General features: G+C 45.4%; 1 protein-coding gene across 2 annotated transcripts in view; it reads left to right on the top strand.

Moving 5' to 3' along the window:
- The window catches only part of LOC110520476 (uncharacterized), an 84,308-nt gene that overhangs the window by 40,940 nt on the left and 25,013 nt on the right, over window positions 1-18,355 (top strand). For both annotated transcript variants that reach the window (XM_036975027.2, XM_090230251.1), the window contains one exon: window positions 9,300-9,359. In XM_036975027.2, the coding sequence (XP_036830922.2) occupies window positions 9,300-9,359 (60 nt within the window). The remainder of the gene's footprint in view (window positions 1-9,299; window positions 9,360-18,355) is intronic.

The raw sequence follows: 18,355 nt of genomic DNA, 5'->3' as shown, positions 1-18,355 counted from the left end.
TTGTTCTCACTGATCTGAAAACACTTGATGGGTGATATCACTATGGAGACTTACTCTCTCCAGCCCCACCCAGTGAGGTTCCTTAAGATCTGAGGAAGAACCATTTAGTAATCTTTATTTGTTTCAGAGCACATTAGCTCAACCGACCCGAGGGTGGGACACCGATCTGTAGAGATCCTTAAGAGGTTTAATTTATTTCACCTACCCAGTCTCCTTACAGATCAAACCAATGAGAAAACAATTCACAGAGAGCAACCAGGCATTTGGGAATGGGACCAGGGAGGAGGGTAGAGGCAACTTCATGATTATAATGTTGTGCAACGGTTATCATCTGAGTTGTAGGAAATGGAACCAGACCACATCAGAGGTCATTATGGCTAATTAGAACACATCTCTCTGTGTGCCAAACACTTACAACACAATACAGACAGGTCAAATAAACCTGAGAGTTGTGCAACCTTGCCGTAACTCATATTCCTCTGTTTAAAGGGTCTTTAGCTGATCAGGCTGATGTGGTGAAGATCACATCATCCATACAATGGATATACAAAACCCCCTGGGTCTGGAGAGAGTTGAGATGGAAGTAATCTCCCTGGTTTTCCCCTCAGCGAAATCCATATCTGTGGGGAAGGAAGAAGGGAAGACCCCCTCCCATCCTCTCCTCTCCCTCCTCATCTCTCCCTCCTCTCCTCTCCCTCCTCCTCCATTGTTTAGGAGTTAGCGGGAGAGAGAGGGAGAACGTTCACCTGTAGGATACCATATTCTGAGGCTGACCAGACACGCACACACACAGAGCAGGAAGACTTTTGTTTAGCTTCTGAAAACGTCAAAAACAACAAACAGTCTTCTTCTTCCACATTGTGGCCGGCTGACAAGAGTATTTACGATAATACCCAGAGCCATTCCACTTCACTTCAGCTGAGGAGCTGAGGAGCTGAGGAGCTGAGGAGAGCCATGTTGATGTACTCTATGTAAGGGGATGGACAGAGTTAAGAAACACATTCAAGTACCTTCAAGCCAGACCTGAAACACTATTTTGACTGACTGCCATTGTATCTCAGCAAATACGCTAAGCAATGGTCTGACTGTCTGTACAGCAGAGTCACAATCACGGTGTGTGTGTGTGTGTGTACATGTGTGTGTGCGCGCGTGTGTGTGTGTGTACATGTGTGCGTGTGTGTGTGTGTGTGTGTGTGCGCGTGTGTGTACGTGTGTACGTGTGTGTGTGTGTGTGTGCGCGTGTGTGTACGTGTGTGTGCACATGCATATCAGTCTATTGCAGCAACACATGAGGGAGAGAGGTCTTGGAATGAGGGAACATCCTGCCACACTCCAGGCATAGGGTGAAGTCAGCCACTGAGTGGTTCTGGGTACACTGGGGGTTTGTGGGGCGCGATAGTCAGTGGTTGACGGCTGTGATGTGAATGTTGGGGTGTTCCACACTAGAGTGGCTGCCAGCTCCAAAGGTTGTTACAGGACATTAGACAGACGTTAGCCTGACCTGTGGGTTGGATATGCAGGTGTTGACCATGCCTCACACACACCTATTCAAACAGGGTTAAGATGAAGTCATAAACATTGAACAGACATTTCAGGAAAGTGACAGAAGGCGAGTTTGCCTGGTGACATCACTCAGCGATAAATTGGTTATTAGACCAATGACAAAGAGAGTTCCAAACCTCTGCCAATAACAGCTAGTTTAAAGTGTTGTGTGTACTGTATGTAGTTTTGTATGTACTGAATATCTAACAGGTGGGACCTTTCAAAGTTAGCATTTTCAATCACTTGTTATAGCACCACCATCTGGCCAATCAGTGTAATTTTGTAAATTGCTTGATCTCTATGGCATCATTCACACACGTTTCGGCAAGTTTTGGCATCTCATGTGACGAATGTACAAATGTACGAAAATACAATATTACCAACGGACGTAGATCCATAGTCCTCTCCCTGATTTCATCATGGGGGACAACCTTTACAGTAAGGTACTTAAATGTTACCCAGAACTGATTTGATATTGATTAAAACTCCTGCATTGGGCATGTTTCTGCCCCCATCTGGTCATTGAGCTTTACGGTACCCCCAGTTTACAGCTCAGCTCTACAGGACATGGCAGTGACTTAGTGACTTGAGCCATTAAAAGTGATACCAGCCAAAATGGTCTCTCCCACACACAGTGAGGAAAAAGTCATTCTGCCTTTTCATTACAAAAGCACCATGGAAACTAAGCATTTTGATTAGACTCTTTTCAAAGTGTAGATGTTTTGACCAGATCTGTGTCTGATCACAGCTTGTTCCACTGCTTGTCTGTAACAGGAAGAAGGAGAACAGAGGGTAGCTGTTTCATACAGATGCTATGTAAATCGGAAATTCCCTCAGAATGTCACAGTGAGAGGAACCCTGTTTGTCTTAGCCTTAGGACTTCAGGGAAAGTCCTGGTCCTCTCCTGGTCAGGACAGGACTCTCTCTCCACTCTCTCTGTCTCTCTCTGTCTCTCTCTCTCTCTCTCTCTCTCTCTCTCTCTCTCTCTCTCCCTCTCTCTCTCATTTTTAGCTAACATGGGCTAATTGACAGACTGTCAGTGACTGACATAACAAGAGAAAAACTGCTGGTGCACAACCACATTTTGAAATTGCACCTTGTGTATTCTACTATTCTAACTCAACAGTAAATTGAGACTCCGACTGATTGATCCGAAGGCCTGGTTTATATGGACGTGAGAACCCTCTAATATAGCATAAACATTACTCACCAGCCCCCCTCCACTCTGTTCTCTTATTTCCCATCTGCTCTCCTCAGTATACAGAGTTTAGGAGAATAGCATTTCTTTCTGAGTAGTGACGTTAGACAAACCAGCTATGACGTTAGAAGACAACAATTGGAAAGTGTTGAACGGGGCTAAACTCTTGCGATTAAGCCAAATGTCCAAGTGGTCGAATCCCCCAACATGAATCCACACAAAGCTTGTAGATATTCCTACCTCTGGTCCTATCACAGTTCCTTCCTCCTATACTCTGGTCCTATCACAGTTCCTTCCTCCTATACTCTGGTCCTATCACAGTTCCTTCCTCCTATACTCTGGTCCTATCACAGTTCCTTTTACTTTTCTCTGGTCCTATCACAGTTCCTTCCTCCTATACTCTGGTCCTATCACAGTTCCTTCCTCCTATACTCTGGTCCTATCACAGTTCCTTTTACTTTTCTCTGGTCCTATCACAGTTCCTTCCTCCTATACTCTGGTCCTATCACAGTTCCTTCCTCCTATACTCTGGTCCTATCACAGTTCCTTCCTACTATACTCTGGTCCTATCACAGTTCCTTCCTCCTATACTCTGGTCCTATCACAGTTCCTTCCTACTATACTGACTCTCTCTCTCTCTCTGCTGACACTTGGAGATTCTATCTGTCTGTTTCTAAACAAACATTGGAGCCCATTGGCCCTGTCCAGCATAGTCCATGGATTAAACACTCACAAACACACACTCACGTCCACAGTGACGCACTCATACATACACACAGAAACAAACACCCACACACACGCAATATGCTACAGGCATGCACATAAAAACTTTCATATATACATAGATAACATTTAGAACTGCACAGGTTTGACAGACAGATACACAAGCATAAACATGATAGACAGTCACATGTTCACAGACCTGTGTGGTTTCTGTTGAGGTGTTTATTTGAACCTCTCCAGACCTGGGAGTCATTGTGTTCTGTATACCTAGAAACCCATTACACTCCTCACAACATCCTGGAACCTCTCCTCTCCTCTCCTCTCCTCTCCTCTCCTCTCCTCTCCTCTCTCCTCCTCTCCTCTCCTCTCCCCTCCTCTCCTCTCCTCTCCTCTCTCCTCCTCTCCTCTCCTCTCCTCTTTCCTCCTCTCCTCTCCTCTCCTCTCCTGTCCTCTCCTCTACTCACCTCTCTCCTCCTCTCCTCTCCTCTCCTCTCTCCTCCTCTCCTCTCCTCTCCTCTCCTCTCCTCTCCTCTCCTCTCCTCTCCTCTCCTCTCCTCTCCTCTCCTCTCCTCTCCTCTCCTCTCCTCTCCCCTCCCCTCCCCTCCTCTCCTCTCCTCTCCTCTCCTCTCCTCTCCTCTCCCCTCCCCTCCCCTCCCCTCCTCTCCTCTCCTCTCCTCTCCTCTCCTCTCCTCTCCTCTCCTCTCCTCTCCCCTCCCCTCCCCTCCTCTCCTCTCCTCTCCTCTCCTCTCCTCTCCTCTCCTCTCCCCTCCCCTCCTCTCCTCTCCTCTCCTCTCCTCTCCTCTCTCCTCCTCTCCTCTCCTCTCCTCTCCTCTCCTCTCCTCTCTCCTCCTCTCCTCTCCTCTCTCCTCTCCTCTCCTCTCCTCTCCTCTCCTCTCCTCTCCTCTCCTCTCCTCTCTCCTCCTCTCCTCTCCTCTCCTCTCCTCTCCCCTCCCCTCCTCTCCTCTCCTCTCCTCTCCTCTCTCCTCCTCTCCTCTCCTCTCCTCTCTCCTCCTCTCCTCTCCTCTCCTCTCTCCTCCTCTCCTCTCCTCTCCTCTCTCCTCCTCTCCTCTCCTCTCCTCTCCTCTCCTCTCCTCTCCTCTCCTCTCCTCTCCTCTCCTCTCCTCTCCCCTCCCCTCCTCTCCTCTCCTCTCCTCTCCTCTCCTCTCCTCTCCTCTCCCCTCCCCTCCTCTCCTCTCCTCTCCTTTCCTCTCCTCTCCTCTCCTCTCCTCTCCTCTCCTCTCCTCTCCTCTCCTCAGAAACAGTTTATTTTCTCTTGAAGTCTGCTTGGTATCTGTTGGATTGAGTATGCATGCAACCGCTAGTTCCGGGAAAATGTTATCACTACAGCCAAGTCAAGACTCATAGAGAATCTTCACCTCCTATCCTTTAACATTCATTTCATCCCTAATATCCTCCTTTCTCATCATGTTATCACTACAGCCAAGTCAAGACTCATAGAGAATCTTCACCTCCTATCCTTTAACATTCATTTCATCCCTAATATCCTCCTTTCTCATCATGTTATCACTACAGCCAAGTCAAGACTCATAGAGAATCTTCACCTCCTATCCTTTAACATTCATTTCATTCCTAATATCCTCCTTTCTCATCATGTTATCACTACAGCCAAGTCAAGACTCATAGAGAATCTTCACCTCCTATCCTTTAACATTCATTTCATTCCTAATATCCTCCTTTCTCATCATGTTATCACTACAGCCAAGTCAAGACTCATAGAGAATCTTCACCTCCTATCCTTTAACATTCATTTCATTCCTAATATCCTCCTTTCTCATCATGTTATCACTACAGCCAAGTCAAGACTCATAGAGAATCTTCACCTCCTATCCTTTAACATTCATTTCATTCCTAATATCCTCCTTTCTCATCATGTTAACACTCATTTCATCCCTAATATCCTCCTTTCTCATCATGTTAACACTCATTTCATCCCTAATATCCTCCTTTCTCATCATGTTAACACTCATTTCATCCCTAATATCCTCCTTTCTCATCATGTTAACACTCATTTCATCCCTAATATCCTCCTTTCTCATCATGTTAACACTCATTTCATCCCTAATATCCTCCTTTCTCATCATGTTAACATTCATTTCATCCCTAATATCCTCCTTTCTCATCTAGTTAACACTCATTTCATTCCTAATATCCTCCTTTCTCATCATGTTAACACTCATTTCATCCCAAATATCCTCCTTTCTCATCATGTTAACACTCATTTCATCCCTAATATCCTCCTTTCTCATCATGTTAACATTCATTTCATTCCTAATATCCTCCTTTCTCATCATGTTAACACTCATTTCATCCGTGCACGCCTGCTGACCTCATGACTAAACCAGTGGGAAACATTCCAGACACACACAGAGAGATGGTTTATACATTCTACTGCTTTCCGTTAGTCACAATAGTCCCCATTGACCTATACACCTGGGAATCGAGGCGATATCACCGTCTTAAGATCCCTTTTCACGTAGGACCAGATACTGAATCAGCCCCAGCTCTCTCTACAGCAGCACAGGCCATTAACTAGAAGTCTGTTTTGTGTGGATGTCAGTTTAGTCTGCCTGCCATCTCACCCATCTGGTGTTTGGGTTTAGAGAGATGTGTAACGGACTAAGAAGGCATAACAAAAACGGGATGAAAGACACTCCACTTCCTTTGATCTCCTGTCAGATAGCATGTTGTGGTAGGAGACCTGTAACAGACATCACAGAATGGCAGAGTGTGAGAACATAACAGGATGGAACGGACAGACATGAACAAGCACTCTTGCGCGCACACACATTCACACACATACACACACACATTCACACACATACACACACACATACACACACATACATTCACACACATTCACACCCATACACACACATACACACACATTCACACCCATACACACACATACACACACATTCTCACCCATACACACACATACACACACATTCACACACATTCACACACATTCACACACACACACACACACACACACATTCACACACATACACACACATTCACACACACACACATTCACACACATACACACACATTCACACACACACACACACACACACACATACACACACATTCACACACACACACACACACACATTCACACACATACACACACATTCACACACACACACACATTCACACACATACCTGTGGAGACATTCTCTCGTCATGCGTGTCAGAGTGTGTTCTGGATTAGAGGGTCGGGGCGTCTCAGTAGTTTGAAGTGCCTGCTGGAATGTCTGATCAGAGGAAGATGGAGAGGTTTTGTCTAACAGGAGGATGGAGGGAAAGCGATAGAGTGGGAGAAAAAGAAAGAGAATGGGAGGCAGAGAAAGAGAGTGGGAGAAAAAGAAAGAGTCGGAGGCAGGGAGAAAAGGAGAAACAGAGTGAGAACAACAGGTGGAAGAATGATTGATCACTGACTAGTTGCATCTGTGTCAGACTAAATGCAATTTCAATATCTGGTTTCATCCTAAAGTCTGTCCCTACAGCATCTAATAACCATGGTGATAGGTAGAAATACTGGTGCAGTAGAAAGGTTCTGTGCATCAGAAGCCCTACTGTTATGAGCTATAGTGGATGTTGCCATTATGAGTAACACAGTTCATTACAGTCTCTCTTGCTCTCTCTTAGCTCTCTCTCAGCTCTCTTTCTCTCTCTTAGCTCTCTCTCTCTCTCTCTCTCTTAGCTCTCTCTCTCTCCTAGCTCTCTCTCTCTTAGCTCTCTCTCTCTTAGCTCTCTCTCTCTCTTAGCTCTCTCTCTTAGCTCTCTCTCTTAGCTCTCTCTCTCTCTTAGCTCTCTCTCTCTTAGCTCTCTCTCTCTTAGCTCTCTCTCTTAGCTCTCTCTCTCAGCTCTCTCTCTCTCTTAGCTCTCTCTCTCTCTCTCTTAGCTCTCTCTCTCTCTCTCTCTCTTAGCTCTCTCTCTCTCTCTCTTAGCTCTCTCTCTCTCTCTCTCTCAGCTCTCTCTCTCTATTGGCTCTCTCTCTAACCATCTCTCTCTCTCTCAATTCAATTCAATCCAATTCGAGGGGCTTTATTACCATGGGAAACATATGTTAACATTGCCAAAGCAAGTGAAATAGATAATAAACAAAAGTGAAATAAACAATAAAATAATAAATAATAAGTAATCAACATTACACTCACAAAAGTTCGAAAAGAATAAAGACATTTCAAATGTCATATTATGTGAAAATATTTCAAGTACAAAAAGGAAAATAAATAAGCATAAATATGGGTTTTATTTACAATGGTGTTTGTTCTTCACTGGTTGCCCTTTTCTTGTGGCAACAGACCACAAATGGTATTTCACCCAGTAGATATGGGAGTTTATAAAAATTGGGTTTGTTTTCAAATTCTTTGTGGATCTGTGTAATCTGAGGGAAATATGTATATCTAATATGGTCATTCATTTGGTAGGAGGTTAGGAAGTGCAGCTCGGTTTCCAACTCATTTTGTGGGCAGTGTGCTCTCTCTCTCTCTCTCTCTCTCTCTCTCTCTCTCTCTCTCTCTCTCTCTCTCTCTCTCTGTGTTATGATCTGATCTAAAGCAGGTGCTCACTCTACCTCCAGTACATTAGCAGGACATGAGAGAGAGGGATGTGGAGAGAAAGTTGGAGAAAGAAGGAGTGGGAGAGAGAGAGGGTGACTTGCTGCAGACCACACATAAATTCAGAATGAGGATGAGTATAGTGGGGAGAGCAGGGTGTAGATCCATCCTGGATAGACTTATTAGAGGGTGACTAATTCCCATGTTTCCCAGGGAATCTACACGTTGATCCAGCCAGGACATGAGATGGAGCGGAAGCAAGGCTGTGTGAGAGGGAAGGAGTGGGGAGTGAACAGGAATTGAGAAAGGAAGTGAGGGGTAGATAATGGAGATGAGACTGTGTGTGTGTGTGTGTGTGTGTGTGTGTGTGTGTGTGTGTGTGTGTGTGTGTGTGTGTGTGTGTGTGTGTGTGTGTGTGTGTTTAGGGGCTCATGTGTTCTCTACAGCCTTGTCCACAGTGTAGATCCAGTGTCAGTTGATAGACTCTGGCCTGTCCTGCCTGACAGGACTCTGTCAAGAAGCAATGGAACAGCTGGATGATAGAGGGAGGGAAGAGAGGAGAGGAAGAGTACAGGCCAGGTCCCAGGCTCTAGTCCCTGGGAGAGGAGAGGAAGAGTACAGGCCAGGTCCCAGGCTTTAGTCCCTGGGAGAGGAGAGGAAGAGAGGAAGTAGAGGGGAGGGAGAAAAGGGGAGGGGAGGGAGAAGAGGGAAGGGGATTGAGAAGGGAGGGAGGGGGAGGGAGAAGAGGGAAGGGAGGGAGAGGAAAGGAGATGGAGAGGGAAGGGAAGGGGAGGGGAGGGAGAGGGGATCCTGTTGAGAGAGTAGTGAGGCCAGCTGGTAAATTGTCATTTTGGTAACTCCCTTGTAGGATTGCTTCAGGAGAGCTGCCACATAACTGAAAAGCAAATGATAGCAGTTAACACCACCTTTATCTCCTGAACTGATCAAATGAATGATCCTGGTTCACACTGTGTGTGTATGTGTGTGTGTTAGCATGTCGGTGTTTGCTGTTTGTAGCCTCTCTGACATGGGCAGATAAATCAGAAAGCGTTGGAATACTAGGGGGGATTATGTTGCCCTCTGGTGTAAAATGCTGTCTCAGTCTGTACTTGGTTACTGAGGTCTATGTAATGACTGTAATATGGACTTTCTCTCCTCTCTCTCTCTGTCTCTCTCTCTCTCTCTCTCTCTGTCTCTCTGTCTCTCTCTGTCTCTCTCTCTCTCTCTGTCTCTCTCTCTCTCTCTCTCTCTAGGGGTGCTCTGGGTCATCATGTGAAGGGAAATGTGACTGCAGTGGAGTGAAAGGAGCAAAGGTGAGCATTCTATCCATCAGTTCCTCATTGTCTATCAGTTTCATATTGGTTGTCTTCTCTCGCTTTTCTTCACGTTGTGTCTCACTCTTTCACCTACTCTCTCTAAGATCCCCACCAAGAAACTACAGATTGTACAACTTCAAAACAGTCCAGAATCCCTGATAGGCTCAAAGGGGCGTAGCAGAGCGTGGTTTGTGGGTTCCGGGTTAGGGGTTAGGGGTCAGGGGTCAGCCCAGTGGGACTTAGTAGTCCTGGCTGTAAAACGGAGGAGCAGAGGGCCAACACGGAGCAGGGATCAGGATGGAGCTGGACTGGAATCAGGCAGAATTAGAGCATGTCCAGACACACAGCTGGGCTGAGAGTGCATTCCTACCAGACCAAACCATCTCTAATCCACTCTTGAAACAGTAATGCACTGGAAAAGTAAATCCAGCAATCATGCAGTGTTTCTAATTGTGGTTAAAAGTTTCCAAGAAGATCTACAGACACGGCCTTTGTTATCTTCCAGTAACAAGGACACAATGAGAGCAGCACCTTCTCAGGAAGCTCAGAAAACAACAATTGCATTGCTACTCTATGTGTATTTTCTCACACACATTAGAACCTAGCAACAGTGTCTTATCTACTCTGTGTTCAAGAAACAGTAGCCAGACAGAGATTGTCCAGAGAGGACTACTGTGTGCTGTGTGTTCTCTGGAGCCAGGCCTGTACTGACTGACTGACAGGCTGAGCCTGGTGAGGTCATACCTCACGTCTCAGTCTCTGTTGAAAGGTGTTGAAGACTGGCAAATCAACTGCTGTTTCAACTCTCCATGCATATGTTCACTATGATGATGTCACTTCCTGTCGCCCACGACGGCGGTTCTGTTCCCTTGGCAACCAGCCCGTGTCCTGGTTCCCATGGCCCAGAACGTTATGTTGGTGAGCTTTAGGAATGGAGGGATGGAGGTAGAAGAAAGAGGCAGCAGGGCGAGAGAGTAAAGGCATCAGCTTCCCATTCAAAACAGTTCAGAACAGTCCATGTATTATGATTGCATTTTGTGACGTTTTTGTTCATTTTGGTGTTCGATAAGGCTGTTCATTTTGGTGTTCGATAAGGCTGTTCATTTTGGTGTTCGATAAGGCTGTTCATTTTGGTGTTCGATAAGGCTGTTCATTTTGGTGTTCGATAAGGCTGTTCATTTTGGTTTTCGATAAGGCTGTTCATTTTGGTGTTCGATAAGGCTGTTCATTTTGGTTTTCGATAAGGCTGTTCATTTTGGTTTTCGATAAGGCTGTTCATTTTGGTTTTCGATAAGGCTGTTCATTTTGGTGTTCGATAAGGCTGTTCATTTTGGTGTTCGATAAGGCTGTTCATTTTGGTGTTCGATAAGGCTGTTCATTTTGGTTTTCGATAAGGCTGTTCATTTTGGTGTTCGATAAGGCTGTTCATTTTGGTTTTCGATAAGGCTGTTCATTTTGGTTTTCGATAAGGCTGTTCATTTTGGTGTTCGATAAGGCTGTTCATTTTGGTGTTCGATAAGGCTGTTCATTTTGGTGTTCGATAAGGCTGTTCATTTTGGTGTTCGATAAGGCTGTTCATTTTGGTTTTCGATAAGGCTGTTCATTTTGGTGTTCGATAAGGCTGTTCATTTTGGTTTTCGATAAGGCTGTTCATTTTGGTTTTCGATAAGGCTGTTCATTTTGGTGTTCGATAAGGCTGTTCATTTTGGTGTTCGATAAGGCTGTTCATTTTGGTTTTCGATAAGGCTGTTCATTTTGGTTTTCGATAAGGCTGTTCATTTTGGTGTTCGATAAGGCTGTTCATTTTGGTGTTCGATAAGGCTGTTCATTTTGGTTTTCGATAAGGCTGTTCATTTTGGTGTTCGATAAGGCTGTTCATTTTGGTTTTCGATAAGGCTGTTCATTTTGGTTTTCGATAAGGCTGTTCACACAACATTTTAAACGTCTGCGCTCCTTTGTGTTTGCTGTGATTCAATGAGAAACAAATTATATTCATGCAGCAACAACAACAAAAAATCACTTGAGAAACACTGCACAAAACATCTTAGTTAGATGTACGATTGAGCGACTAAGATCTTTTCTACAAAAACGTCAGAATGAATGGCAGATTTCTTGAGTTATCTTAGATTCATTCGGACTATTTTGAGGAAGTGTAGATGGATAAACTGTACTATTGACACTTTTGTCTCGTTTTTCAAGCGTAGGTCGTATAAGGGAGTGTGGCCAGCCGACCCGAAGCATGCTGACGCCTTAAGAAAGACAGACATACACAAAAAGGGCTCCAAATAGCACATTTTCCCTTCTAGTTCCCTGTCTTTCACTCTTGGCAGCTCAGAATGTAGTTCAATGGGCAAGAGCCAATGATTTATACAGTTGAAGTCAGAAGTTTACATACACTTAAGTTGGAGTCATTACATTTTGTTTTTCAACCACTCCACAAATTTCATGTTAACAAACTATAGTTTTGGCAAGTCGGTTAGGACATCTACTTTGTGTGTGACACAAGTAATTGTTTACAGACAGATTATTTCACTCATAATTCACTGTGTCACAATTCCAGTGGGTCAGAAGTTAACATACACTAAGTTGACTGTGCTTTTAAACAGCTTGGAAAATTCCCGAAAATAGAAACAGAAAATGATGTCATGGCTTTAGAAGCTTCTGATAGGCTAATTGACATCATTTGAGTCAATTGGAGGTGTCCCTGTGGATGTATTTCCAGACCTACCTTCAAACTCAGTGCCTCTTTGCTTGACATCATGGGAAAATCAAAAGAAATCAGCCAAGACCTCAGAAAAAAAAAGTTGTAGACATCCACAAGTCTGGTTCATCCTTGGGAGCAATTTCCAAACGCCAGAAGGTATCACATTAATCTGTACAAACATGCAAGTATAAACACCATGGGACCACGCAGCCGTCATACCGCTAAGGAAGGAGCCGCGTTCTGTCTCCTAGAAATTAACGTACTTTGGCACGATAAGTGCAAATCAATCCCAGAACAACAGCAAAGGACCTTGTGAATATGCTGGGGGAAACAGGTACAAAAGTATCTATATCCACAGTAAAACGAGTCATATATCGACATAACCTGAAAGACCGCTCAGCAAGGAAGAAGCAACTGCTCCAAAACCGCCATAAAAAAGCCAGACTACGGGTTTGCAACTGCACATGAGGACAAAGATCATACTTTTTGGAGAAATGTTCTCTGGTCTGATGAAACAAAAATAGAACTGTTTGGCCATAATGACCGTTGTTATGTTTGGATGCAAAAGGGCGAGGCTTGCAAGCCGAGAACACCATCCCAAATGTGAAGCACGGGGGGGGGGGGGGGGGGGCAGCAGCATCATGTTGTGGGGGTGCTTTGCTGCAGGAGGGACGTCACAAAATAGATGGCATCATGAGAAGGAAAATTATGTGGATATATTGAAGCAACATCTCAAGACATCAGTCAGGAAGTTAAAGCTTGGTCGCAAATGGGTCTTCCAAATGGACAATGACCCCAAGCATACTTCCAAAGTTGTGTCAAAATGGCTTCAGGACAACAAAGTAAAGGTATTGGAGTGGCCATCAAAAAGCCCTGACCTCAATCCTATAGAAAATCTGTGGGCAGAACTGAAAAAGCATGTGCGAGAAAGGAGGCCTACAAACCTGACTCAGTTACACCAGCTCTGTCAGGAGGAATGGGCCAAAATTCACCCAACTCATTGTCGGAAACTTGTGGAAGGCTACCCGAAACGTTTGACCTAAGTTAAACAATTTAATTAAAGGCAATGCTACCAAATTGTCACGTTCTGACCTTAGTTCTGTTATTATATCTTTGTTTTAGAATGGTCAGGGCGTGAGTTGGGTGGGTTGTCTATGTTCGTTTTTCTATCATTTGGGATTTCTGTGTTCGGCCTAGTATGGTTCTCAATCAGAGGCAGCTGTCAATCGTTGTTCCTGATTGAGAACCATACATAGGTAGCCTGGGTTTCACTTTTGAGTTGTGGGTGTTTATTTTCCGTGTCAGTGTTTGTTCCACACGGTACTGTTTAATTTGTGTCATTTAGTCACGTTTATTGTTTTGTATTTCAGTGTTCATTTTTTATTAAACATTATGGACACTTACCACGCTGCGCATTGGTCCTCCGATCCTTCTCGCTACTCCTCCTCAGAAGAGGAGGACAAGATCCATTACAGAAACACCCACCTCTACCTAAAATGCACACACGTAACATAAAGACAACCCCACACAAAACAAGGGCGGATCTACCTACTAAATAAAGCTCATTAAACCAAACAACAGAAACATAGGTGAAACTAATAAGACAAAACAAACAGACAAACGAAAAAGGGATCGGTGGCGGCTAGTAGGACGGTGACGACGACCGCCGTGCACCGCCCGAACAGGCAGGGGAGCCAACTTCGGCGGAAGTCGTGACAGTGACCCCCCCCCCCCCTGATGCGCGGCTCCCACAGCGCGCCGCCACCGGCCTCGAGGACGATCCGGAGGTCGAAGCGCCGGACAGGCGGGAGACTCCGGCAGCGCCGGACAGGTGGGAGACTCCGGCAGCGCTGGACAGGCGGGAGCACCTGTGGGGAGGAGACAGAGAGACTGCCTGGTGCTGGGGGCTGCCACCGGAGGGCTGGTACATAGAGGTGGCACCGGATAGACCGAACCGTGAAGGCGCACTGGAGCTCTTGAGCACCGAGCCTGCCCAACCTTACCTGGTTGAATGCCCCCGTAGCCAGGCCAGTGCGGCGAGGTGGAATAGCCCGCACTGGGCTGTGCTGGCGAACCGGGGACACCATGCGTAAGGCTGGGGCCATGTACACCGGCCCGAGGAGACGCACTGGAGACAAGATCTGCTGAGCCGGCTTCATGGCACCTGGCTCGATGCCCACTCTAGCCCGGCCGATACGAGGAGCTGGAATGTACCGCACCAGGCTATGCACACGCACTGGGGACACCATGCGCTCCACCGCATAACACGGTACCTGCCCGGTCCCTCTCTCTCTCCGGTAAGCATGGGAAGTTGCCGCAGGTCTCCTACCTGGCTTCACCACACTCCCCGTGTGCTCCCCCCCAATACATTTTTGGGGCTGCCTCTTGGGCTTCCTGCCACGCAGCCGTGCTGCCTCCTCATACCACCGCCTCTCAGCTTTCGCTGCCTCCAGCTCAGCCTTGGGGCGGCGATACTTTCCAGCCTGTGCCCAGGGTCCCTTGCCGTCCAGAATCTCCTCCCATGTCCAGGAGTCCTGAGATCGCTGTTGCTGCCCGTTACCACGCTGCTTGGTCCTTTGGTGGTGGGTGTTTCTGTAACGAACCTTGTCCTCCTCTTCTTCTGAGGAGAAGCGAGAAGGATCGGAGGACCAAAACGCAGCGTTGTAATTGTCCATAATGTTTATTTTAAAACATAAACTGAACACTACGAAATACAAAACAATAAACTTGAAATGAGCGAAACAGTCCCGTGTGGCGACAAACACTGACACGGAAGACAAACATCCACAACTCAAAAGTGAAACCCAGGCTACCTAAGTATGATTCTCAATCAGGGACAACGATTAACAGCTGCCTCTGATTGAGAACCATACTAGGCCGAACACAGAAATCCCAAATGATAGAAAAACGAACATAGACAACCCACCCAACTCACACCCTGACCATACTAAAACAAAGCTATAATAACAGAACTAAGGTCAGAACGTGACACAAATACAAATTGAGTGTGTGTAAACTTCTGACCCACTGGGAATGTGATGAAAGAAATAAAATATGAAATAAATCATTCTCTCTATTATTATTTTGACATTTCACATTAAACCAATCTCCAAAACAGGTTCAAATAAAGTGGTGATCCTAACTGACCAAAGACAGGGAAGTTTTACTAGGATTAAATGTCAGGGTTTAAAACGGAGTTTAAATGTATTTGGCTAAGGTGTATGTAAACTTCCCACTTCAACTGTATATACAGTGCATTCGGAAAGTATTCAGACCCCTTGACTTTTTCCACATTTTGTTACTTTACAGCCTTATTCCAAAATGTATTAAATAGTTTTTTCCCCTCATTAATCTACACACAATACCCCATAATGACTATGCAAAAACAGGTTTCCAAAAATGTTTGCGAATGTATTAAAAATAAATACAATTCAGACCATTTACTTAGTACTTTATTGAAGCACCTTTGGCAGCGATTACAGCCTACAGTCTTCTTGGGTATGACTCTACAAGCTGGGCACACCTGTATTTGTGGAGTTTCTCCCATTCTTCTCTGCAGATCCTCTCAAACTCTGTCAGGTTGGATGGATAGCGTTGCTGCACACCTATTTTCAGATCTCGCCAGAGATTTGATTTGATTTGATGTTCGATCAGGTTCAAGTACGGTCTCTTGCTGGGCCACTCAAGGACATTCAGAGACTTGTCCCGAAGCCACTCCTGTGTTGTCTTGGCTGTGTGCGTAGGGTCGTTGTCCTGTTGGAAGGTGAACCTTCGCCACAGTCTGAGGTCCTGAGCACTTTGGAGCAGGATTTTTTTATCAAGGATCTCTGTACTTTGATCTGTTAATCCTTCCCTCGATCTTGACTAGTCGCCCAGTGCCTGCTGCTGAAAAACATCCCCACAGCATGATGCTGCCACCACGATGCTTCACGGTAGGAATGGTATTGGCCAGGTGATGAGTGGTGCCTGGTTTCTTCCAGACATGACGCTTGGAATTCAGGCCAAAGAGTCCAATCTTGGGTTCATCAGACCAGAGAATCTTGTTTCTCATTGTCATGTCATGTGCCTTTTACTGAAGAGTGGCTTCTGTCTGGCTCCTACCATAAAGGCCTGATTGGTGGAGTGCTACAGAGATGGTTGTCCTTCTGGAAGGTTCTCCCATCTCCATAGAGGAACTCTGGAGCTCTGTCAGAGTGACCATCAGGTTCTTGGTCACATCCCTGGCCAAGGCCCTTCTCCCCAGATTGCTCAGTTTGACCAGGCGGCCAGCTCTAGGAAGAGTCTTGATGGTTCTTAACTTCTTCGTTTTAAGAATGATGGAGGCCACTGTGTTCTTGGGGACCTTCAATGCTGCAGATATTGTTTGGTACCTTTCCCCAGATCTGTGCCTCGACACAATACTGTCTCGGAGCTCTACGGACAATTCCTTCAACCTCATAGCTTGTTTTTTTCTCTGACATCACTGTCAACAGTGGGACCTTATATAGACAGGTATGTGCCTTTCCAAATCATGTCCAATCAATTTAATTTACGACAGGTGGACTCCAATCAAGTTGTAGAAACATCTCAAGGATGATCAATGGAAACAGGATGCACCTGAGCTCAATTTCGAGTTTCATAGCAAAGGGTTTGAATACTTATGTAAATAAGGTATTTAAAAAATAAATAAATACCAACCTGTTTTCGCTTTGTCGTTATGGGGTTTTGTGTGTAGATTGATGAGGATTTTTAAAATCTAATCCATTTTAGAATACGGCTTTAACGTAACAAATATGGAAAAAGTGAAGGGGTTTGAATACTTTCAGAATGCACAGTACACCAAATGATCTATAGGGGGCGCTGTGTTGAAGCCACATTGCCTTCATCTTGGCACTCCGCCACCGTTGTAAAAAAATAAATGTTTAAGCTATAAACATGTATTTGTTAATATGTACATTATTTTTTGCATTATATACATTATATTATGTCATCTAAACATACAAACAAAACATTTTATAATATTTAAAACATTTTCCTTAAGGTATAAACAAAAAAAGGCTTAAATAGATGTCATTTTGTCCATGAAACATTTAATAGAACAGCTGTAGAATTTCATTTGGAGGGCCTCTCCTATTGAGGAGTGCCAATATGGCTCACTTGTGGCTTCAAAATCGCTCAGCGGACAATACAGAGCAACCGCTAACCAGGGATAATATACATTGTTGGTCAGAGCAGACCACTCTGGCCTGAGAAAGGACTGTGGCTCCATCTGGTGGCAGATAGATGGAACACATGAAGCAATCAGCTATTACTGTCTCATTAATCCTCTTCATGAACTCAGAAAAAAAGTAACGTCCTCTCACTGTCAACTGCGTTTATTTTCAGCAAACTTAACTTGTTTAAATATTTGTATGAACATAAGATTCAACAACTGAGACATAAACAGAACAAGTTCTGCAGACATGTGACTAACAGAAATGGAAAAATGTGTCCCTGAACAAAGGGGGGGTCAAAATCAAAAGTAACAGTCAGTATCTGGTGTGGCCACTAGCTGCATTAAGTACTGCAGTGTATCTCCTCCTCATGGACTGCACCAGATTTGCCAGTTCTTGCTGTGAGATGTTACCCCGCTCTTCCACTAAGGCACCTGCAAGTTCCCGGACATTTCTGGGGGGAATGGCCCTAGCCCTCATCCTCCGATCCAACAGGTCCCAGACGTGCTCAATGGGATTAATATCCGGGCTATCCGGGCTAATATTCCTGTCTTGCAGGAAATCACGCACAGAACAAGCAGTATTGCTGGTGGCATTGTCATGCTGGAGGGTCATGTCAGGATGAGCCTGCAGGAAGGGTACCACATGAGGGAGGAGGGTTTCTTCCCTGTAACGCACAGCGTTGAGATTGCCTGCATTGACAACAAGCTCAGTGCGATGATGCTGTGACACACCGCCCCAGACCATGACGGATCCTCCATCTCCAAATCGATCCCGCTCCAGAGTACAGGCCTCGGTGTAACGCTCATTCCTCCAACAATAAACGTAAATCCGACCATCACCCCTGGTGAGACAAAACCGTGACTCGTCAGTGAAGAGCACTTTTTTGCCAGTCCTGTCTGGTCCAGCAACGGTGGGTTTGCGCCCATAGGCGACGTTGTTGCCAGAGATGTCTGGTGAGGACCTTCCTTACAACAGGCCTACAAGACCTCAGTCCAGCCTCTCTCAGCCTATTGAGGACAGTCTAAGCACTGATAGAGGGATTGTGCGTTCCTGGTGTAACTCGGGCAGTTGTCGTTGCCATCCTCTACCTGTCC

Source organism: Oncorhynchus mykiss, chromosome 3 (genome assembly GCF_057628025.1).
Source record: "Oncorhynchus mykiss isolate SJ-2025 chromosome 3, ASM5762802v1, whole genome shotgun sequence".
Lineage (NCBI taxonomy): Eukaryota > Metazoa > Chordata > Actinopteri > Salmoniformes > Salmonidae > Oncorhynchus > Oncorhynchus mykiss.
Note: the sequence above shows the minus strand (reverse complement) of the source record. Positions and strands in the feature narration are given on the sequence as shown.